The sequence below is a fragment of the Rana temporaria genome, chromosome 3 (assembly GCF_905171775.1).
Source record: "Rana temporaria chromosome 3, aRanTem1.1, whole genome shotgun sequence".
NCBI lineage: Eukaryota > Metazoa > Chordata > Amphibia > Anura > Ranidae > Rana > Rana temporaria.
The window spans coordinates 363,327,015-363,345,931 of record NC_053491.1 but is presented as its reverse complement, the minus strand read 5'-3'; the positions used below and the strand labels follow the sequence as shown (position 1 = coordinate 363,345,931).

At 45.3% G+C, this 18,917-nt stretch overlaps 1 protein-coding gene across 3 annotated transcripts in view; it reads left to right on the top strand.

Annotated features, from left to right (window-relative positions):
• USP18 (ubiquitin specific peptidase 18) overlaps positions 1–18,917 on the top strand; it is a 63,832-nt gene that overhangs the window by 21,487 nt on the left and 23,428 nt on the right. For all 3 annotated transcript variants that reach the window (XM_040345360.1, XM_040345359.1, XM_040345361.1), the window contains exons 2-5: positions 3,994–4,143; positions 6,648–6,744; positions 14,101–14,246; positions 18,130–18,209. In XM_040345360.1, the coding sequence (XP_040201294.1) occupies positions 4,023–4,143; positions 6,648–6,744; positions 14,101–14,246; positions 18,130–18,209 (444 nt within the window). In that variant the 5' untranslated portion in view covers positions 3,994–4,022. The remainder of the gene's footprint in view (positions 1–3,993; positions 4,144–6,647; positions 6,745–14,100; positions 14,247–18,129; positions 18,210–18,917) is intronic.

The window sequence follows — 18,917 nt, the reverse complement described above, 5'->3', positions numbered from 1 at the left end:
ACAATACAAACGTCAGTGTGACTTTCACGCAGGTGACCTATTTAATATGAAACATTTCCTACATCCTGAGTTCTAATCAGGTGAACGGCATTTATTTGTATAGAGATAAGGACTGTTTGACTCGCCGGAATCAGTCAGTGCGCCAAGATATTCATAAAGGGACACGGGACGGAAATGACGGAAAGAGATTTCTATAGTATTGAACCATTCTTAGGAAATCCATACAGAAAAAGAAAGTGGGAGAGTTTTTGATGCATCCCAGTGCGTTTTTGGTGTGTGTTTAATGCGTCCAGTGCATTCCCCCCTCTTCTTCCTTAGCCTTAAATAAGGACATGTGTGTTCCAGTGCATTTTTGATGCGTTTTACAGCGTTCCAGTCCAGTGCAGGAAAAATGCAGCATGTTCTACTTTTTTTTCTGCAACTAGAACTGCAAGCACTGGTCTGAACTATGCCATTGAAAACCATATAACCTTCTCTCCATGCATTTTTGATGCAGAAAAAAAACACACAGGACTGCATGTGGTGTGAATTGGCCCTTACCGGCCTTGCTCTTTCCCCCTACCTTTGACTGGACAGTGAAAGGAGAAGCAGCAGACTAATGAGGGTCACTCCGCTCTCTCCTCCTATCAGCATCTCTCTTATTAGCACAGGTATTTCTCCCTCTCCCAGTCTGATCTCTGCTGTACAGGGACTGCAAGAATCTGATACATTTACATTTTCGTGGTGTGTTAGTGCATTGACGCTGTGTTGACACACATTATGTCGCACAAAAATGTGAATTTCATTAACACAGCCTATTGAAATAATGAGCTGCCAAGGCATCCTAACATGTCATAAATCAGACATAGACATGTCAGGGGTCATTTTTTATTTTATAAATAGGTTCCATTAATCACTTGCTTACTGGGCACACCCCCTACCTGCCCAGGCGAAATTTCAACTTTCTTGCGACGTGGCTTCCAAACAAAATTATGTCCTTTTTTCCCCACAAATAGAGCTTTCTTTTGGTGGTATTTGATAATCTCTTTGGTTTTTATTTTTTGCGCTATAAACAAAAAAAAAGCGACTATTTTGAAAAAAACACAGTGGGCCAGATTCACGTATCTGGGCACATCTTTGTGCGGGCGTAGCGTATCCTATTTACGCTACGCCGCCGCAACTTAGACAGGCAAGTGCAGTATTCACAAAGCACTTGCTCCGTAAGTTGAGGCGGCGTAGCGTAAATTGGCCAGCGTAAGCCCGCCTAATTCAAAGTAGGCTGGTAGGGGCGTGTTGTATGGAAATTAATCGTGACCCCACGTAAATGACGCACCTAACGAACGGCGCATGCGCGCTCATGCTCAGTATCACGTCGAATTTTCTCCCTAAGGTACGCCGGCTCAATGCTTAGTCGACGTGAACGTAACCTACGCCCATCCCCATTCACGTACGACTTATGCAAACAACGTAAAATACGACGCTGTTCCGACGTCCATACCTTAACATGACTTACCCCTGCTTTATGAGGGGTAAAGTTACGCCGGTCGTACGCCTTACGTAAACAGCGTATATTAATACGCCGGGCGCAAGTACGTTTGTGAATCGGCGTATCTAGCTCATTTGCATATTTATAATGGGAACGCCGAATGCGTCCAGCGTAACTATGCTCCCACGATACGCCGGCGTAGGCAAGTTACGTTGGACGGCTGAAGCCATGTTTTTGGACGTATCTCGCTTTGTGAATCGGTGTAAAGATTCGACGGCGCACATTTGAAATTACGGCGGCGTATCTGGAGATACGCCGGCGTACATCCTTTATGAATCTGGCCCAATATTTTATATAAATATATTTATATAAAAAAAAAAATTCTCCGTTTAGGCTGGTACGTATTCTTCTGCATATTTTTGGTAAAATAAAAAATCGCAATAAGCGTATAGTGATTGGTTTGCGCAAAAAGTTATAGCGTCTACAATATAGGGGACAGAATTATGACATTTTTTTTATAATTTTTTTTTAATAGTAATGGCGGCAATCTGCAATTTTTATTGGGACTGCGACATTATGGCGGACACATCGGACACTTTTGACAAATTTTTGGGACCATTCACATTTATACAGCGATTAGTGCTATAAATATGCACTGATACTGTATAAATGTGACTGGCAGGGAAGGGGTTAACACTAGGGGGCAAGGAAGGGGTTAAATGTGTTCCCTAAGAGTGATTCTAACTGTGGGGGGAGGTGACTGACTGGAGGAGGTGACCATTCTGTTTCCCTATGTACAAGGGACACAGCATCGGTCTCCTCTCCTCTGACAGGATGTGGATCTCTGTGTTTACACACTCAGATCCACGTCCTTGTCTGTGTAACGGCCGATCACAGGTACCAGGCGGACATCGCGGCCGCCAGGCACACGCATCGGCACCTCAGTGGCGCCCCCCAGTGGCCGGAGGAGCCGAGGACGTCAATAGACATCCTCCCGGCATTGTAGAGCCACCTTGTGGCCGTCATTTTACAGTGGCAGGGGCTCCAAGCGGTTAAGCCAGTGCATTGTAAACTGAAAAAACCTCAATGGGAATGGGATTTTTAAGGCAACAAATATAGAACAACAAGATCATAAAAAAGTATAAATTTATTACAACATATAAATACATTAGAAAAAAATATCAAAGATAATTGTAAAACTTAAAAAAAAAAAAAAATGTTATATATACTGTCCGTCACCGCATGCCCAGAGTCAGCAGGCTGTAGGCGTGCAGGACAGAATCTCCAACGCGTTTCGAATGACTGACATTATTCCTCAGGGTATTTTACAGTATCAATTTCTACAATGAAAAAAATAAAATAAATAAATATACATATATATTAGGCACTGAAGGGGGCAATCATCACTGCGTTTGACCGCCTAAGGTTGACATAAAGTGTGACTCACCCTCTCCTCAAGGGAAACGTGTGCAGAAGCTCAGGGTGTGCATCTTCAAAAGGCCCAGATGGTAATGTTCAGGGAAAGCACCAAACGCATACATGGGGGCTTAGCATCCCTCCAACCCATAGAGGGCGGAATCAAAAAAGTTAAATAAAACGGCATTCAAAGAACTTCTCCCAATATGTCACTGTAGGAGGAATGGGTATATATATATATACTTGTATGATAAAGAAAACAGATCCAAAAATGTATTGGACCAAAGATGTAGAAAAATCCCCAAAGGAGAGACAACAGTGTTTCCCCCAACATAGAAAAGAATATCTAAAAAGGAAAAAATCACCAATTTAAGATGAAAAAGAGGGTTATCCCAAGATCCATGCACTTTCTGTCCAACCAGGAAAGGAACACTCCAATTATCCCTCTAAGTGGGGCAGGGAAAAGCAGGACTTTTATGCTCCTCCAATGTCTGCCTCATCCTCCATCACAAGGGAGGAAAGTAAAGCCAAGTTACGACCCGGACCAAAATGCAGCTAAAGGACCTTGCCCCTTTTTGCGATTCGGGGTGGCGACATCCAAATGGAACTTCCCCTTTATAGTGCCGTCGTACGTGTTGTACGTCACCACGCTTTGCTAGAGCTTTTTATTTTCACGATCGTGTGTAGGCAAGGCCGTTTTAATGATTAGGTTGAAAAAAACTTTGTTTTTTCTAGACCCTTAATTTTTTAGAACCCAAAAAACGGTTGTGTGTACGCGCCATGAGAGTTATATTCATGGTATGTTTTGTGTGATTACAATGTACAACATAGCCCTTTGTCACCTCCATAGTAATTTTTTTTATGTGAATTGTGAATGTTACTTGTGTGCTGTTCCATATTTTTATTATAGGATTCCTCATACAGGTTTGCAGAGTCTGCACAGAGGGATAAAAGGCAGTTTTAGTATATGCGGCATAGAATGTATTGCTTTCATCCTAAGAAAATCCAGTGTTGAAAGCACATTGGCCGCGCTGTATTATAAGATATGGTTTGTGTGTAGTATAAAATGACACTTCTTACATAGAAATATAATGACACATCTTTTGATCTAGGTGGAGCCTGCCATGACCTATGGAGCAGGATGCAGGAGGAAAGCTACGTAAATATTCTTGTACTGGAGCCTGAAGAAGCACCGCAAGCTGTTAGTGGGGTGCAGCCCCCCAGTAAGTGCCTGTCCTATTCCACAGGGAGGTTTAGAAATGGTGAGTGACTACTTTTGCTTGATCCAATGCTCATTCTAGGAGTAGGGTGACCACGTGTCCCGGATTGCCCGGGACAGTCCCACATTTTGCAGGTCTGTCCCGGGCACCTTCATTCCAGGACAATACAGAGTCTTTCCCCCGTGCTCCGTGCTGTCTTTCCCCCGTGCTTCGTGCTGTCTTTCCCCCGTGCTCCGTGCTGTCTTTCCCCCGTGTCCGTGCTGTCTTTCCCCCGTGCTCCGTGCTGTCTTTCCCCCGTGCTCCGTGCTGTCTTTCCCCCGTGTCCGTGCTGTCTTTTCCCCCGTGCTCCGTGCTGTCTTTCCCCCGTGTCCGTGCTGTCTTTCCTCCATGCTGTCTTTCCCCCGTGCTCCGTGCTGTCTTTCCCCCGTGTCCGTGCTGTCTTTCCTCCGTGCTGTCTTTCCTCCGTGCTCCGTGCTGTCTTTCCCCTGTGTCCGTGCTGTCTTTCCTCTGTGCTGTCTTTCCCCCGTGCTCCGTGCTGTCTTTCCCCCGTGCTGTCTTTCCCCCGTGCTCCGTGCTGTCTTTCCCCCGTGTCCGTGCTGTCTTTCCTCCGTGCTCCGTGCTGTCTTTCCCCCGTGTCCGTGCTGTCTTTCCTCTGTGCTGTCTTTCCCCCGTGCTCCGTGCTGTCTTTCCCCCGTGCTGTCTTTCCCCCGTGCTCCGTGCTGTCTTTCCCCCGTGCTCCGTGCTGTCTTTCCCCCGTGTCCGTGCTGTCTTTCCTCCTTGCTGTCTTTCCCCCGTGCTCCGTGCTGTCTTTCCCCCGTGTCCGTGCTGTCTTTCCTCTGTGCTGTCTTTCCCCCGTGCTCCGTGCTGTCTTTCCCCCGTGCTGTCTTTCCCCCGTGCTCCGTGCTGTCTTTCCCCCGTGTCCGTGCTGTCTTTCCACCGTGCTGGTTTTCCTCCGTGCTCCGTGCTGTCTTTCCCCCGTGTCCGTGCTGTCTTTCCTCTGTGCTGTCTTTCCCCCGTGCTCCGTGCTGTCTTTCCCCCGTGCTGTCTTTCCCCCGTGCTCCGTGCTGTCTTTCCCCCGTGCTCCGTGCTGTCTTTCCCCCGTGTCCGTGCTGTCTTTCCTCCTTGCTGTCTTTCCCCCGTGCTCCGTGCTGTCTTTCCCCCGTGTCCGTGCTGTCTTTCCTCTGTGCTGTCTTTCCCCCGTGCTCCGTGCTGTCTTTCCCCCGTGTCCGTGCTGTCTTTCCTCCGTGCTGTCTTTCCCCCGTGTCCGTGCTGTCTTTCCCCCGTGTCCGTGCTGTCTTTCCCCCGTGCTCCGTGCTGTCTTTCCCCTGTGTCCGTGCTGTCTTTCCTCCGTGTCCGTGCTGTCTCTCCCCCTTGCTCCGTGCTGTCTTTCCCCCGTGTCCGTGCTGTCTTTCCTCTGTGCTGTCTTTCCCCCGTGCTCCGTGCTGTCTTTCCCCCGTGTCCGTGCTGTCTTTCCTCTGTGCTGTCTTTCCCCCGTGCTCCGTGCTGTCTTTCCCCCGTGTTGTCTTTTCCTTGTGTTGTCTTTTCCTTGTGTTGTCTCTTCCCCGTGTTGTCTTTTCCCCCGTCCGTGCAGTCCTCTCCCCAGATCCGTGCAGTCCTCTCCCCAGATCCGTGCAGTCCTCTCCCCAGATCCGTGCAGTCCTCTCCCCCAGTCCGTGCAGTCCTCTCCCCCAGTCCGTGCAGTCCTCTCCCCCAGTCCGTGCAGTCCTCTCCCCCAGTCCGTGCAGTCCTCTCCCCCAGTCCGTGCAGTCCTCTCCCCCAGTCCGTGCAGTCCTCTCTCCCCTCAATTTGTCAGGATGGAGAGCGCCACTAAATCCGGCTCCTACCTTTTCCGAATGGACAGAGTCAGTGATTACTGACTGTCCATTCATATAACTGAGCATCGTAACTTGTGTTTACGATGCTTCAGTTTAGGAATGGAGAGGAGCCATCTCTATTCATTTCAGCTGAGTCTGCTGAGAAAGGGACTGGGGAATCTGTGTCCTTAGTCCCTTTCTCTGTCTTAAAGGGGAGATGTCAAAGGTCTGTTAAGACCCCTGATATCTCTCCAAAGACCCCCAACAGGGCTGATTAAAAAAAAAAAATTGCAATAAATATTTTTTTTACAAAATAAATAAAAATAAAATGTAAATAAAAAAAAAAACACTGACAATCCACCCCCCCCCCCCCCTAAAAAATAAAAAAAAAATACTGTAAAAAAAAAATTGTAAAACAAAATTGTAAAAAAATAAATAAATACTGCCACTGTCACATGACATTAAAAAAAAAGTATCGGCAATCGGTATGGGCGAGTACTTGAAAAAAAGTATCGGTACTTGTAATCGGTCTCAAAGAAGTGGTATCGGGACAATCCTATTTTTAACCTTTTCCTACTTTGTCCAACACTTTTTTTTGACCTGAGTTTCACTTTCATATTGTCTACAATATTGAAACAAATGTAAATAAATAATAAAATGTGTTTAGATCCTTTTATTCTCCTAAGTGTATTGGCTAAGGTGTCCCCAACCACTGTGATCTCCACCTTATAGGAGCCACCGGACTCTGCAACATCGGGACGACAAGCTGCCTTAATCCGCTGCTACAGACACTCTATATGAATAAGGAGTTTACGGGGATCCTGTGCAGGTGAGAAATGCTGCATTTGGTGTTTATGGTGCTGCAATGTCGCTAAACGCCTTGTCCGCATCAACGCGTTTTAAGGCGTTTGAGTGGTGTCTGTAATTCTGTAGAAAAACAATCAGGACCAACATTGCACTGATTCATGGGGGCATATTTACAATTTCCTGCCTAGAACCCCCTATCATTACCGCCACATTCCAGGAGCTTCTGAACTTCCTCAGTGGAGGATGCAGAGGACGAAAGAAATGTATATTTTAAAATGTATCTGCAGTAAAGACTTTTTTTGGGGGGGGGGATAAATGTGGGATTGGGAATGGTTAGAATATTCAAATAAATGCAGCTCTATAAGCAGTTTAGCTCTCACACCTCTACAACCCCCATCCCCCATGGACCAGAGTAGTTGCAATCCATAGACAAACGAAAGTAACAAAACGAGAAAAACACACTTTTTCCTACTTGTAATCAATGGGGCAGATTCACAGAGATCGGTGCATCTCTGCGGATGCGGAACGTATGTCATTTACGTTACGCCGCTGCAAGTTTTACAGGCAAGTGCTTGATTCACAAAGAACTTACCTGTAAAGTTGCGGCGGCGTAGCGTAAATCACCCGGCGCAAGCCCGCCTAATTCAAATTAGCCAGGTAGGGGGCGTGGATCATTTAAATTAAGCGCGTTCCTGCGCCAAACGTACTGCGCATGCGCCGTCCTGAAAATATCCCAGGGTGCATTGCTCCAAATGACGTCGCAAGGACGTCATTGGTTTCGACGTGAACGTAAATGGCGTCCAGCCCCATTCACGGACGACTTACGCAAACAACGTAATTTTTTGAATTTCGATGCGGGAACGACGGCCATACTTAACATTGGTTGCCCCTCATATAGCAGGGGCAACCTTACGCCGTGCAAACCTTACGTAAACGTCGTAACTTCACTGCGTCGACCACACGTACGTTCGGGAATTCGCGTATTCAGGTAATTTGCATACTCAGCAGGGAAAACCACGGTGGCGACACCTAGCGGCGGAAAAAAAAATTGCATTTATAATCCAACAGCTTAAAGTGGTTGTAAACCCACTTTTTTTACTTTTACCTACAGGTAAGCCTATAACAAGGCTTACCTGTAGGTAAGGAGAATATCTCCTAAACCTGCACGGTTTAGGAGATATTCCCCTCGCAATGTGGGCGGCGCATGCGCAGGGGGGATCTATGGCGAAAGGACCGGCAGCCGCCGGACCTTGCCGATTTTTTAATCTCCTGCGCGCACGTGCGGGAGTGACGTCATCGCCGCTCCAGCCAATCACAGCGCTGGAGCGGCGATACCCGGAAGACACACCGAGGCAAGATGAAATCTCGCTCGGCGTGGACCAGGTAAGTTCTACACACCTCGTTCCGAGGTAAGTATTTCATAATGAGCTAATATGCGGTAATGAGCTAATAAATAAATTGATGCGGGTTTACAACCGCTTTAAGAGCCTTACGCCTGTCGGATCAAATGGATATCTATGCGTAACTGATTCTAAGAATCAGTCACATAGATACGACAGCAGATCAGGACTTACGGCGGCGTACATGGCGTTGCGCCGTCGTAAGCCCTTTGTGAATCTGGGCCAATGTTAGTTTGCAAAAAGAATATTACTATAGATCAAATGTATACATTTTTTTTCTATCTGTTCTGTTTAAAATGACGCTAAGGGGTGTGATTATAACAAATTTGCAAAGCTGTTAAAACATTGAAATTGCATGTAAATGTATTCTATGCAAATTGATAAAAAATTGATTGTTTCATAGGCGTGCGCACAGGGTGTGCCAGGGCACACCCTAATCACCCCATGTGCATTAGCATTATCAAGGGACAGCACCAGGTGGGTGGTTGGGGGTGCCAGTGGCCAGTGTAAATTCCCCCATCATATTAAAGGCTAGGTTCAACAGTAGGAATACATTACATCTGTATTTAGGGTGTAATGTAATATGCTCCCAATCAACTGTCTCCCACCACCAGAGCCTCCTTTCTGTGACAGCAGGTGGCGTTCACGTGTGCTTGACATTTGGGGTGCACACCCTAATGCAATTGGCTGCACACACCTATGGATAGTTCTCGGGTTATAGTCTCTGCAATTCGAACATGTGACTGTAGAAATTACCTCAATATAGCCACTAGATGGCACTTTTTGGAGTGATACTCAGCACCATCTAGTAGACATAATGCAGAATGGCCACTAGATAGCGCTGATTATCATAAGAAATAAGTATGCTCATAGGGCTGGAAAGAGAGCAACTCGGCTGTGGTGTGCTTCATGCAAATGTCCTGATAAGGAACATGGTCATATAAAAAGAAAGCAAAGTGCTCCTTTACTGTCCAATAAGCAGGCTGGGGGTGGAAAGAAGTGATGTTGTAATGTTGTGTTAATTGCAGAATCTGATGGACAGAATTAAAATATAAATCTGACAAAAGTTCTACCTTTCCCTGCTCTATCCACAACTAAAACATAAAAAAACATGCTGGCTGGGTTTACACATAGAAAATAACAGTAAGGGCTTAATATTTGTATACTGATAGTTTGATAAGTTTCTGGTTCTGATATGTAACAATGGCTGAGTGTGATAGAACAATGAGGGTTTCTTCAGCTGCCAACCCCACACATATTCCACACCCCTCCATACTGCATTCTGCGATACACTATCAGCATTCATACCCAACAAAGAAATACATTATTTTATTTCATATCGCAATTACATTGATATACTGAGACTAACAAGTGACCAATCATGGGCTAGTATTCCTAAAGTGTTACTAAACCCCCTGCATTTACTATATCTGGTATCCTACAGTACACAGAACATGGAAATGCAACTATTTTAGTAAATATAAATGGCTATGGGGCAGATCCACAGAGCTAGTACGCCGGCGTATCTACTCAAATTACCCGCGTTGTATCTTTAGTTTGAATCCTCAAACCAAGATACGACGGCATCTGGGTTCGATCCGACAGGCGTACGGCTTCGGATCGTAGATGCAATACTTCGGCGTCCGCTAGGTGGAGTTTGCGTCGTTTTCCGCGTCGGGTATGCAAATTAGCTATTTCCGTCGATCCACGAACGTACGCGCGGCCGTCGCATTCTCTTACGTCGTCTCTAGTCGGCTTTTTCCAGCGTATAGTTAAAGCTGGTGTTTTGCGGTGTATAGTTAGATTTGCCATGTTAAGTATGGCCGTCGTTCCCGCGTTTAATTTTAATTTTTTATTTTTTTTGCGTAAGTCGTCCGTGAATCGGGATGGACGTAATTTACGTCTATGTTACAAAAAATGACGTCCTAGGGACGTCATTTAGTGCAATGCACGGCGGGAAATTTCGGGACGGCGCATGCGCAGTTCATTCAGCGCGGGGACGCGCTTCATTTAAATGAAACACGCCCCCTAATCGCCGATTTGAATTCCGCCGCCAGAGATAGACTACACCGCCGTAACTTACGGCGCGAAATCTTTAAAGCGGGAGTTCACCCATTTGTGTTTTTTTTACTCTTTTCCCCTTAGATTCCTGCTCGTTTTGTCTAGGGGAATCGGCTATTTGTTTTAAAATATGATCCGTACTTACCCGTTTTCGAGCTGCATCTTCTTCCGTCGCTTCCAGGTATGGGTCTTCGGGAGCGGGCGTTCCTTCTTGATTGACAGTCTTCCGAGAGGCTTCCGACGGTCGCATCCATCTCGTCACTAGTAGCCGAAAGAAGCCGAACATCGGTGCGGCTCTATACTGCGCCTGCGCACCGACGTTCGGCTTCTTTCGGAAAATCGTGACGCGATGGATGCGACCGTCGGAAGCCTCTCGGAAGACTGTCAATCAAGAAGGAACGCCCAGTCCCGCAGCCCATACCCGGAAGCGGCGGAGAAGATGCATCTCGTAAACGGGTAAGTACTGCTCATATTTTACAACAAATAGCCGATTCCCCTAGACAAAACGAGCATGAAGCTATGGGGAAAATGTGTTCTCCATGGGTGAACCTCCGCTTTAAGGATTCGATTTAAAGCCAGGTAAGATACGGCGGCGTAGCGTATCTCTGATATGCTGCGCGGGTGCAGATCTCTGTGGATCTGCCCCTATATATATATATATATATATATATATATATAGGGCTCAAAATTTCAAGTCCTGAGCTACTAGCCAGGCCTCAAGAGTTACTCGCCACCAGTTGCCCCACCTAATTCATACACTGCCCTGCGCCTAATTGCACCCGTAAACACGCCCTCGTAGATTATCTCATGGAATGACAATGTTTTATGCAGAATCAAGTTACAAAATTAAATATTACCAACAACAACTTTAACAAAATGGGACAGGGCACTGGGGGCAGACCAGAGGGACGGGGCACTGGGGGCAGACCAGAGGGACAGGGCACTAGAACTGGGTCTCTTCCCCATTCTCTTGCTGTCTCCTCTGCAACTCCCATCCATCCTCTCTCTCTCCCATTCATCTCATCATCAGGAGCCTGTGTGTGCGGCTCCACGCTTGCATGTCCCCACTTCCCCCTTTTATTCAGGCTGGCAGAGAGGAGAGGAGCTGCAGCACAGCGGGAGGGAGTACAATCCAGCGCCGAGATCCACACAACTGCACAGCCTTTGACACCATAGCACAGCGCACACTGACAGCGCACAGCACACATTGAGACCAGTCTGTTCACAGTGCTCAGGCTAAACTGTTGGACACTTACATAGAGCACAAGGAGAAAAAAAATACACAAACTGGAAGGCTGCCGCTCTCATGTCAGGGCAACTTTCAGTGAGCGCTGCACCAGAGTGGTAATTTTCGCAATGCTCCACCTCACTCATTACTTTCTGCTCTCCAGCTACATTGGTCGGGGGAGGGGGGCAGGCTCAGAGAGGTCATACTGTTGGTCCCATGGCTTAATGAGAATTGTAAGGAGAGCACCTGTGTACTGCTCTGCCTGTGCGCGGCTCACCAGACTACTTTTCCTGAGCATGCACCTTTCCTCTTCGGCCGCCAATCTCATCAGGACTCTTAAGTGTAGGCACAGATTGGAGGGAGATTGCTCATGCAGCCCTGGCATCACTCGCCCCCAGCCTAAATCCACTCGCCAAATGCTAGTAGGCGAGTGGAAATTTTGAGGGCTGTATATATATATATATATATATATATATATATATACCCTAGTATATAGCAGTCTTGTGACTTCTATCATTGTCTGGTTAGAGCCTGTGGGAGGAGTTTTAATTCTCCTCTGACTGTCCTATGAGGCTGCTTGACTCCTGACCCTCTGTCTGGACAGTGCTTATTGGCCCTGTGCTGATCACATGCACCCTCCCAAGAAGAAAAAACTCTAGCAATACACATCAAACTGAGCATGTGCAGAGTGACTGCAAAGCTCTGTTCAATCAGGAGATAGATTGGGGACAGTGGAAAAAGGGGATGATCAGAGATGACAGGATCAAACAGCCTTTTTACACAATGCAGAGGATTAACCCCTTAGGTTCCACAGTGAGTATAACAAGCATGCTTTACTGCATATACAGAATGATTTTACTGTTGTGGTTTTAGTAACACTTTAAACTGGCCATAGATGGATCAAAATTTGGCCAGGGTGGAGAAAGCTATACTGTATCATTGCCACTTTCACAGTTGGTATCAATAGCTGTTCGTATCATGTATACACTATTCTTGTGTTTCTTTTATCTATTGATGTATGTAGGGCGGAAACAACTAATCGATTAATCGACAACTAATCGATTATGAAATTAATCGATTACTATTTTCATAATCGATTAATCGGCCAGTAACCTAATGGGGTTAAAAAACACTAAAATTAGCCCTTTATAGTACAAAAAGAGCAAATCACTACTGTAAATATTACTTTCACTGTCCCACAGTAAAAAAATTAACCCCTTACAGTAGCGATTATTTGCTCTCTTTGTACTAATTTTTGTTTTTTTTAACCCCCGTTATGTTACTAAACATCTCAGGCCTGGGTCACACCTCTGTGTGTTTTTTGGTGCTTTTTGCAGAAACACACTACAGTTCATTTACATGTTTTCCTATGGGACACGTTCACATCCATGATTTTTTCCAGCTGCTGCGTATTTGGAAAGGGCAAGGACTTTCTTTTTTAATGCAAAACTGGGTTATTTTTTTTTTTTGGTTCAATATACTTCAATTGAGAAGCTGCAGAAAACCCATGTAATGCGTTTTAGCGGCAATTTGTGTTTTTTAATCTGCCAAACAACAAATTGGCCAAAAAATATGTAAAAATGCAAATCGCCACAAAACCACCTTTTTGTTTTTTTGTTTTTTTTTAGGTCATTAAAGTGGATGTAAACCCAAAATGTTTTTTTATTTTTTTTATGTCACAATGTAGAGTATAAGATTTGCTATCATCTGTGCCCAGTCTTGCAACACAGAGTTTATCCAGCTCTGAGCAATCCTCCTTTATTGTTCAGTGAAAATTAACAGACTTCCAGATAAAAACCTGTCTAAATAAAAAGTCCTTTCCTCTCTCCTTGCTTTGAGTGACAGGTTATTTACATATGTAGCTTGGACATGTTTATCATATGTTAAGTTATGTTTATCATAATATGAGGTGATCCACAGTTCATTGTTTATTACCAGGATGTGTTATGTGGGGGAGGGGTGGATTTCTCACTTTTTATACTGTGGATCACCTCATATTATGATAAACATAACATAATATATGATAAACATGTCCAAGCTAGATATGTAAATAACCTGTCACTCAAAGCAAGGAGAGAGGAAAGGACTTTTTATTTAGACAGGGTTTTATCTGAAAGTCTGTTCATTTTCACTGAACAATAAAAGAGGATTGCTCAGAGCTGGATTAACTCTGTGTGGCAAGACTGGGCACAGATGATAGGAAATCTTATACTCTACATTGTGACATCACTTTAACCGATTATTCGATTAATTGAAACAATAATCGGTCAACTAATCGATTATGAAAATATTAAGTATTAATAAAACTATTTGTTTTTATGAATTTCATTTCTCACCTGGTATATAATTTAGTGCCTATAAAGTCCCTCTAACAGGGGAACTCCCACCTTTTGTGTTCAAATCCCAGAGATGTGGCACCTAACAGAGTCTAATCACCTTTACCTTTTTTTGCATGCAGATAAGTATTGCAGGCACAGCCACGTCTATGGAATGCAGGATGTGAGTGAAACAGAAAAGTCATTAGCGGTGTATTCCATAGACCTAGCTGTATCCACAGTCCCTGTTTTAGGCTCAGCGATGTTCCCGGGAGACAGACTCCATTGGTTACAGGGGGTACAGAGGCTGTTAATAAATGATTGACTTTTTTTACATTTCATTTAATAAAATCCTTCCTGTGTCCTCCCCACAGGATTGGTGACCCAGATGACAACATGCCCCCAGACAGCCGACTACCCTATGAGCTGCTGGCACTCTTTGAAGAAATGCAGAACAGCAAAGAAGATGCAGTGGCCCCATACCGCTTCTTACACCACCTGCAGATCCTCAGAGCAACTGGTGAATGCTGGGGCTGTGATGGGGGGATTTAAAGTGGAACATAACTGTATCTGAGCATCACAAACTTAAAACACCATTTCATTTATTTTTAATATTCAAAGCCAACTCACCCATCCCTTCTTGTCTCCGCACCTTTTTATGTTGAAAAATCACTTTGAAAAACGCCCCCCCCCCCCCCCCCCCTAGCATTTCTGGCCATGGCTATCTTGCTTAAGGGCAAATGATTCATGTAGCATGTACTTCCTGGAATTCATCTGCCCCTAGCTCAGGCATGCAGGCGGGAGGGCGTGCTTAGCTGAGAAAGCCCCTCCTCCCTCCCCTCCTTCAGATAAAAGGAAACAAATGCCCATGAAGACTCCTTGGGCCAGATTCATGAAGAGATACGACGGCGGATCTCCTGATCCGCTGTTGTATCTCTGAGATCCGACGGTCGGATCTATGCGACTGATTCATAAGAATCAGTTCCGCATAGATCTCCCTTAGATCCGACTGGTGTAAGTGCCTTACACCAGTCGGATCTTAGGCTGCAATCTACCGCCGGCTGCTAGGTGTCGTCGCGTTTTTTTACGCGTCGGATATGCAAATGAGGAGAACCGCGGATTCAAGTCCGAACGCCCGCCCGTCGCTTTTTTTTTACGTCGTTTGCGTTCGGCTTTTTCCGGCGGATAGTTACCCCTGCTATATGAGGGGTAGCTAATGTTAATTATGGCCGTCGTTCCCGTGCCGAGATTCAAAATTTTTACGTCGTTTACGTAAGTCGATCGGGAATACGGATGGCCGGAATTTACGTAGCCGCCGAAAACAAGCGACGTCATTTGGAGCATGCGCACTGGGAAATTTCGCCGGCGGCGCATGCGCTGTTAAATCGGCGCGGGAACGCGCCTGGTTTTAAATTGTACACTCCCCCTAGCCGCGGAATTTGCATTCCGCCGGGGGAGTTACGATCCGACGGTGCAATTTTCGAGGTAAGTGCTTTGTGAATACAGCACTCGCCTCGCAAAAGTGCACCGGCGGATCGTAAATCACATAGATTACGCAGATCTAAAGATCCGCTAATCTATGTGAATCTAGCCCCTGGTATATATGACATCATTTTTGGCCTAGGACAGGAAGCAATGTAAAAAACAAGTAAATATAATATACCTTCCTACCTATTTAATAATGCTAGTAACATAAGGATTAAAAAATGTTGATTGACAGAGTTTTATCTTGCTTTTAATAAGGTGCATCCCTGGGAATTATGACAGATGGAGGGGGAGATGCCTGCGGATAGACTATATTCGAGTTATGTCATGCAGCTTATTAATGTGTAAATAATATAATGTAATAAGTAAATGAGATGTGAATATGACAGTAAAACTAATAATATATTTGTGGTAGTGTGATAATTGTAAAGTCTAAAGCCCTGTACACACGATCGGTTTGTCCGATGAAAACAGACCGATGGATTGTTTTCATCAGTCAATGCATGCTCAGAATCAAGTCGACGCATGCTCAGAAGCATTGAACTTCATTTTTCTCAGCAGTGTTTTACGTCACCGCGTTTTGGCACGGTCGGATTTTTGACTGATGGTGTGTAGGCAAGACTGATGAAAGTCAGCTTCATCGTATATCCGACGAAAAAATCAATCGGATTATATTCCATCAGATATCCGATTGTGTGTACAGGGCTTTAGGGCGGGGGTAGTTGACCACGTGGCTAGGTTGATAGACAGAGGAAGATAAGCCTGTAGATCAGGGGCATCCAAACTTTTTTCAAAGAGGGCCAGATTTAATGAAGTGAACATGCGTGAGGGCCGACCATTTTGCCTGACATTCATTGAACCATTAAAATTCGGTCTAAGTGCGTTCATCCAAGCACTAATACACGGCCCAACAAGAATTCTCTTACCTTTGTTGCTGTGTGTGGTGAAGAGATGAGCTCAGGCTTATTATTTAGATATACCGTATTTATTGGCGGATAACACGCACCTTCACTTTAGGAGGGAAGTTTCAGGAAAAAAACATAACATTTTAAAGAAAGAACGGTGAAGCAAAATAAGGTTTAGTGCCCATCTTCAGACCCCCAATTGCCATGAATGCAGGACCCACCATTGCCAGGAATGCAGCACCTACCATTGCCAGGAAGGCACCCACCATTGCCGGAAAGGCACCCACCATTGCCGGGAAGGCACCCACCATTGCCAGAAAGGCAGCGCCCACCATTGCCAGGAAGGCAGCGCCCACCATTGCCAGGAAGACAGTGCCAACCATTGCCAGGAAGGCAGCGCCCACCATTGCCAGGATTGCACTTACCATTGCCAGGAATGCAGCACTGACCATTGCCAGGAATGCACTCACCATTGCCATCAGTGCAGCCTTGGAGGGGAAAAGAGGGGGGCAGGACGAGCGCTAAAGGTATCCTACAGGAGAATCTCCTGTTTACACAGCGGCCTCTTTAAGAGAAAGTTCAGCCTCCTTTGATGTACAGAACAGTCGTCCAATGGCAGCGCTGGAGATGGAACTTCCTATTACAGAGGCTGCTGTGTAAACAGGAAATACTACTCCTCCCTGTCCCCTCCAAGGCAGCCAGCCTATATATCTTGTGTGGCACTGGGAGATCGTCGGGGGCCACAAAAGATATACATGCTTAGATAACTAGGCGGGCTGGACTTTGGACATGCCTGCTGTAGATAGACCATTACAAATTAAGCCACCTGTGACGATATTAGAATGATATCCCCGTCAAGCATTCCCTTCTTCCCATAAAAGAACATCCCATCCTGGAATCGCCATAATAATCCACACATGAGCCAAGCTTACAGCTGGAACAAGACACTTTAATGGCAGCATGCTGCTAGGTATATATGCAGTTTACAAGCTAAATCCTCAATCAAAGAACAATGAAATCTCCATCCCCTTTCCACACACAGTGGGGGCTCTCATACAGATTATAGGCAGACACTTCGGCACCGACTCTGAAGACACATTTCTTTAGATAATGACATCAGTGAAGGTAATTACTAGTTGTAACAGAATACGTTATCTAGACAGCTTGGCCCCGCATATAGAAGAGGTAATTACCACAATGAAGCAATCAGAATAATTAACATGAGCCCCTTCTAATCACAGTAAGCAGTAAACACAGGGCTTCTTCACACAACACAATAGATCAATTACCCTTTACATACACAGCATTACTAGCAGGGAGAATTAACTGAAGCATATCCTTCACACCACCTATGAAACACAGATCATTATCATAAATGAATGAGCCATAAGTATTTTAACTAAATAAATGGGCTGTAACAATAACATTAGGGGTAATCATAGTTAGGGGGGGGGGGGGAGTAGTGGGCCACAGGGCAAGGATGACCGATAGGGTAAGAAACTACAACAAATTAAGCAAAGCATGGCATGCAGTTCATTGACATATAACCATACATGTAGGTGTGCAAAGGAAAGTAAATAGAGGTAGCCTTACTTCAGGGAGGGGGTAGTGGGTCACAAGGGGAAATTACTAGGGTCGTAAGTCTGGGGGTGGAGATTACAAGTGGGTGGTGTACTTGGGTTCTGATTGTCCTATCTTGCAGTATCTGCCCAGCATTATGAAGCTGAGGTTTTTTCTAACCTACTAGGCCTTCTCCTTCAACACCATCCAACCCTCAGGGGCAGTATAGTTGATCGAGGGGAAGAAACCTGCAGGTAGACTATCACAAAGACCAAGTTATGTCATGCAGCTCATCATACAACCGTGTGGGTGTGCAAAAAGAAGGCATTTGGGTAGCTTTACTTCTTGGTGGTGGTAGTGGGTCACAAGGAGAAATCACTGAAGGTCGTTGTTTTGGGGGGAGGGGATTACAAGTGGGTGAAGTTCTTAAGTTCTGATTGTCTTATCTTGCAGTATATACCCAGAATGATGTTGCTGAAGTCTTTTCTACCCTACTGAGCCTTCTACTTCGGACAACACCCAACCCTCAACTGGTAGGTAATGCAGATATGGGGAAGGGTATACGGGATAGAACTTTATTCTAAGCCAACCAAGTGAACAATGTAGCATCTGCTTGGATGTAAAGAAAATGTTTCCATCTCTCTCTCTTTTACATACCTTTTTAATTTGATTGGGCTTTCCTTGTACAGCATGTATTACTTTAACAAATTAGCCAAAATGCAGCAGATGATCAAATCACATTGTATTTTGAATGGGCAGGTTAAATGTTTAAGTTTCAGTTCTGGGTGGATGTCTTGAGTCAGATTTTTACAAGGATCCAAGCAGAGGGAGCTCTCAATACCTTCTTGAAACAACCATTACATTAAGGTCTCAGGTGGGCTAAGTGGTTAGCACTTCCACCGAGCAGTACTAGGGTCATTGATTTAAATCGCAAACACAGAACTACCTGCCTGGAGTTTGCATGGTCTCACTTTGCCTGTGTGGGTTTCCTCCCACACTCCAAAGCTGGTAGGTTAATTGGCTCCTGTCTAAATTGGCCTTATGCCAATTTAGACAGGACCATTTTCATCAGACTAACCGATCGTGTGTGGGCTCCTCCTCCCAATGTCCCTCCATCCAGAGTCAGAGAATACTATGACATCACACTGACCTCACAGCTCCTCCTCCCAATGTCCCCCCATCCAGAGTAATAGAATACTATGACATCACACTGACCTCACAGCTCCTCCTCCCAATGTCCC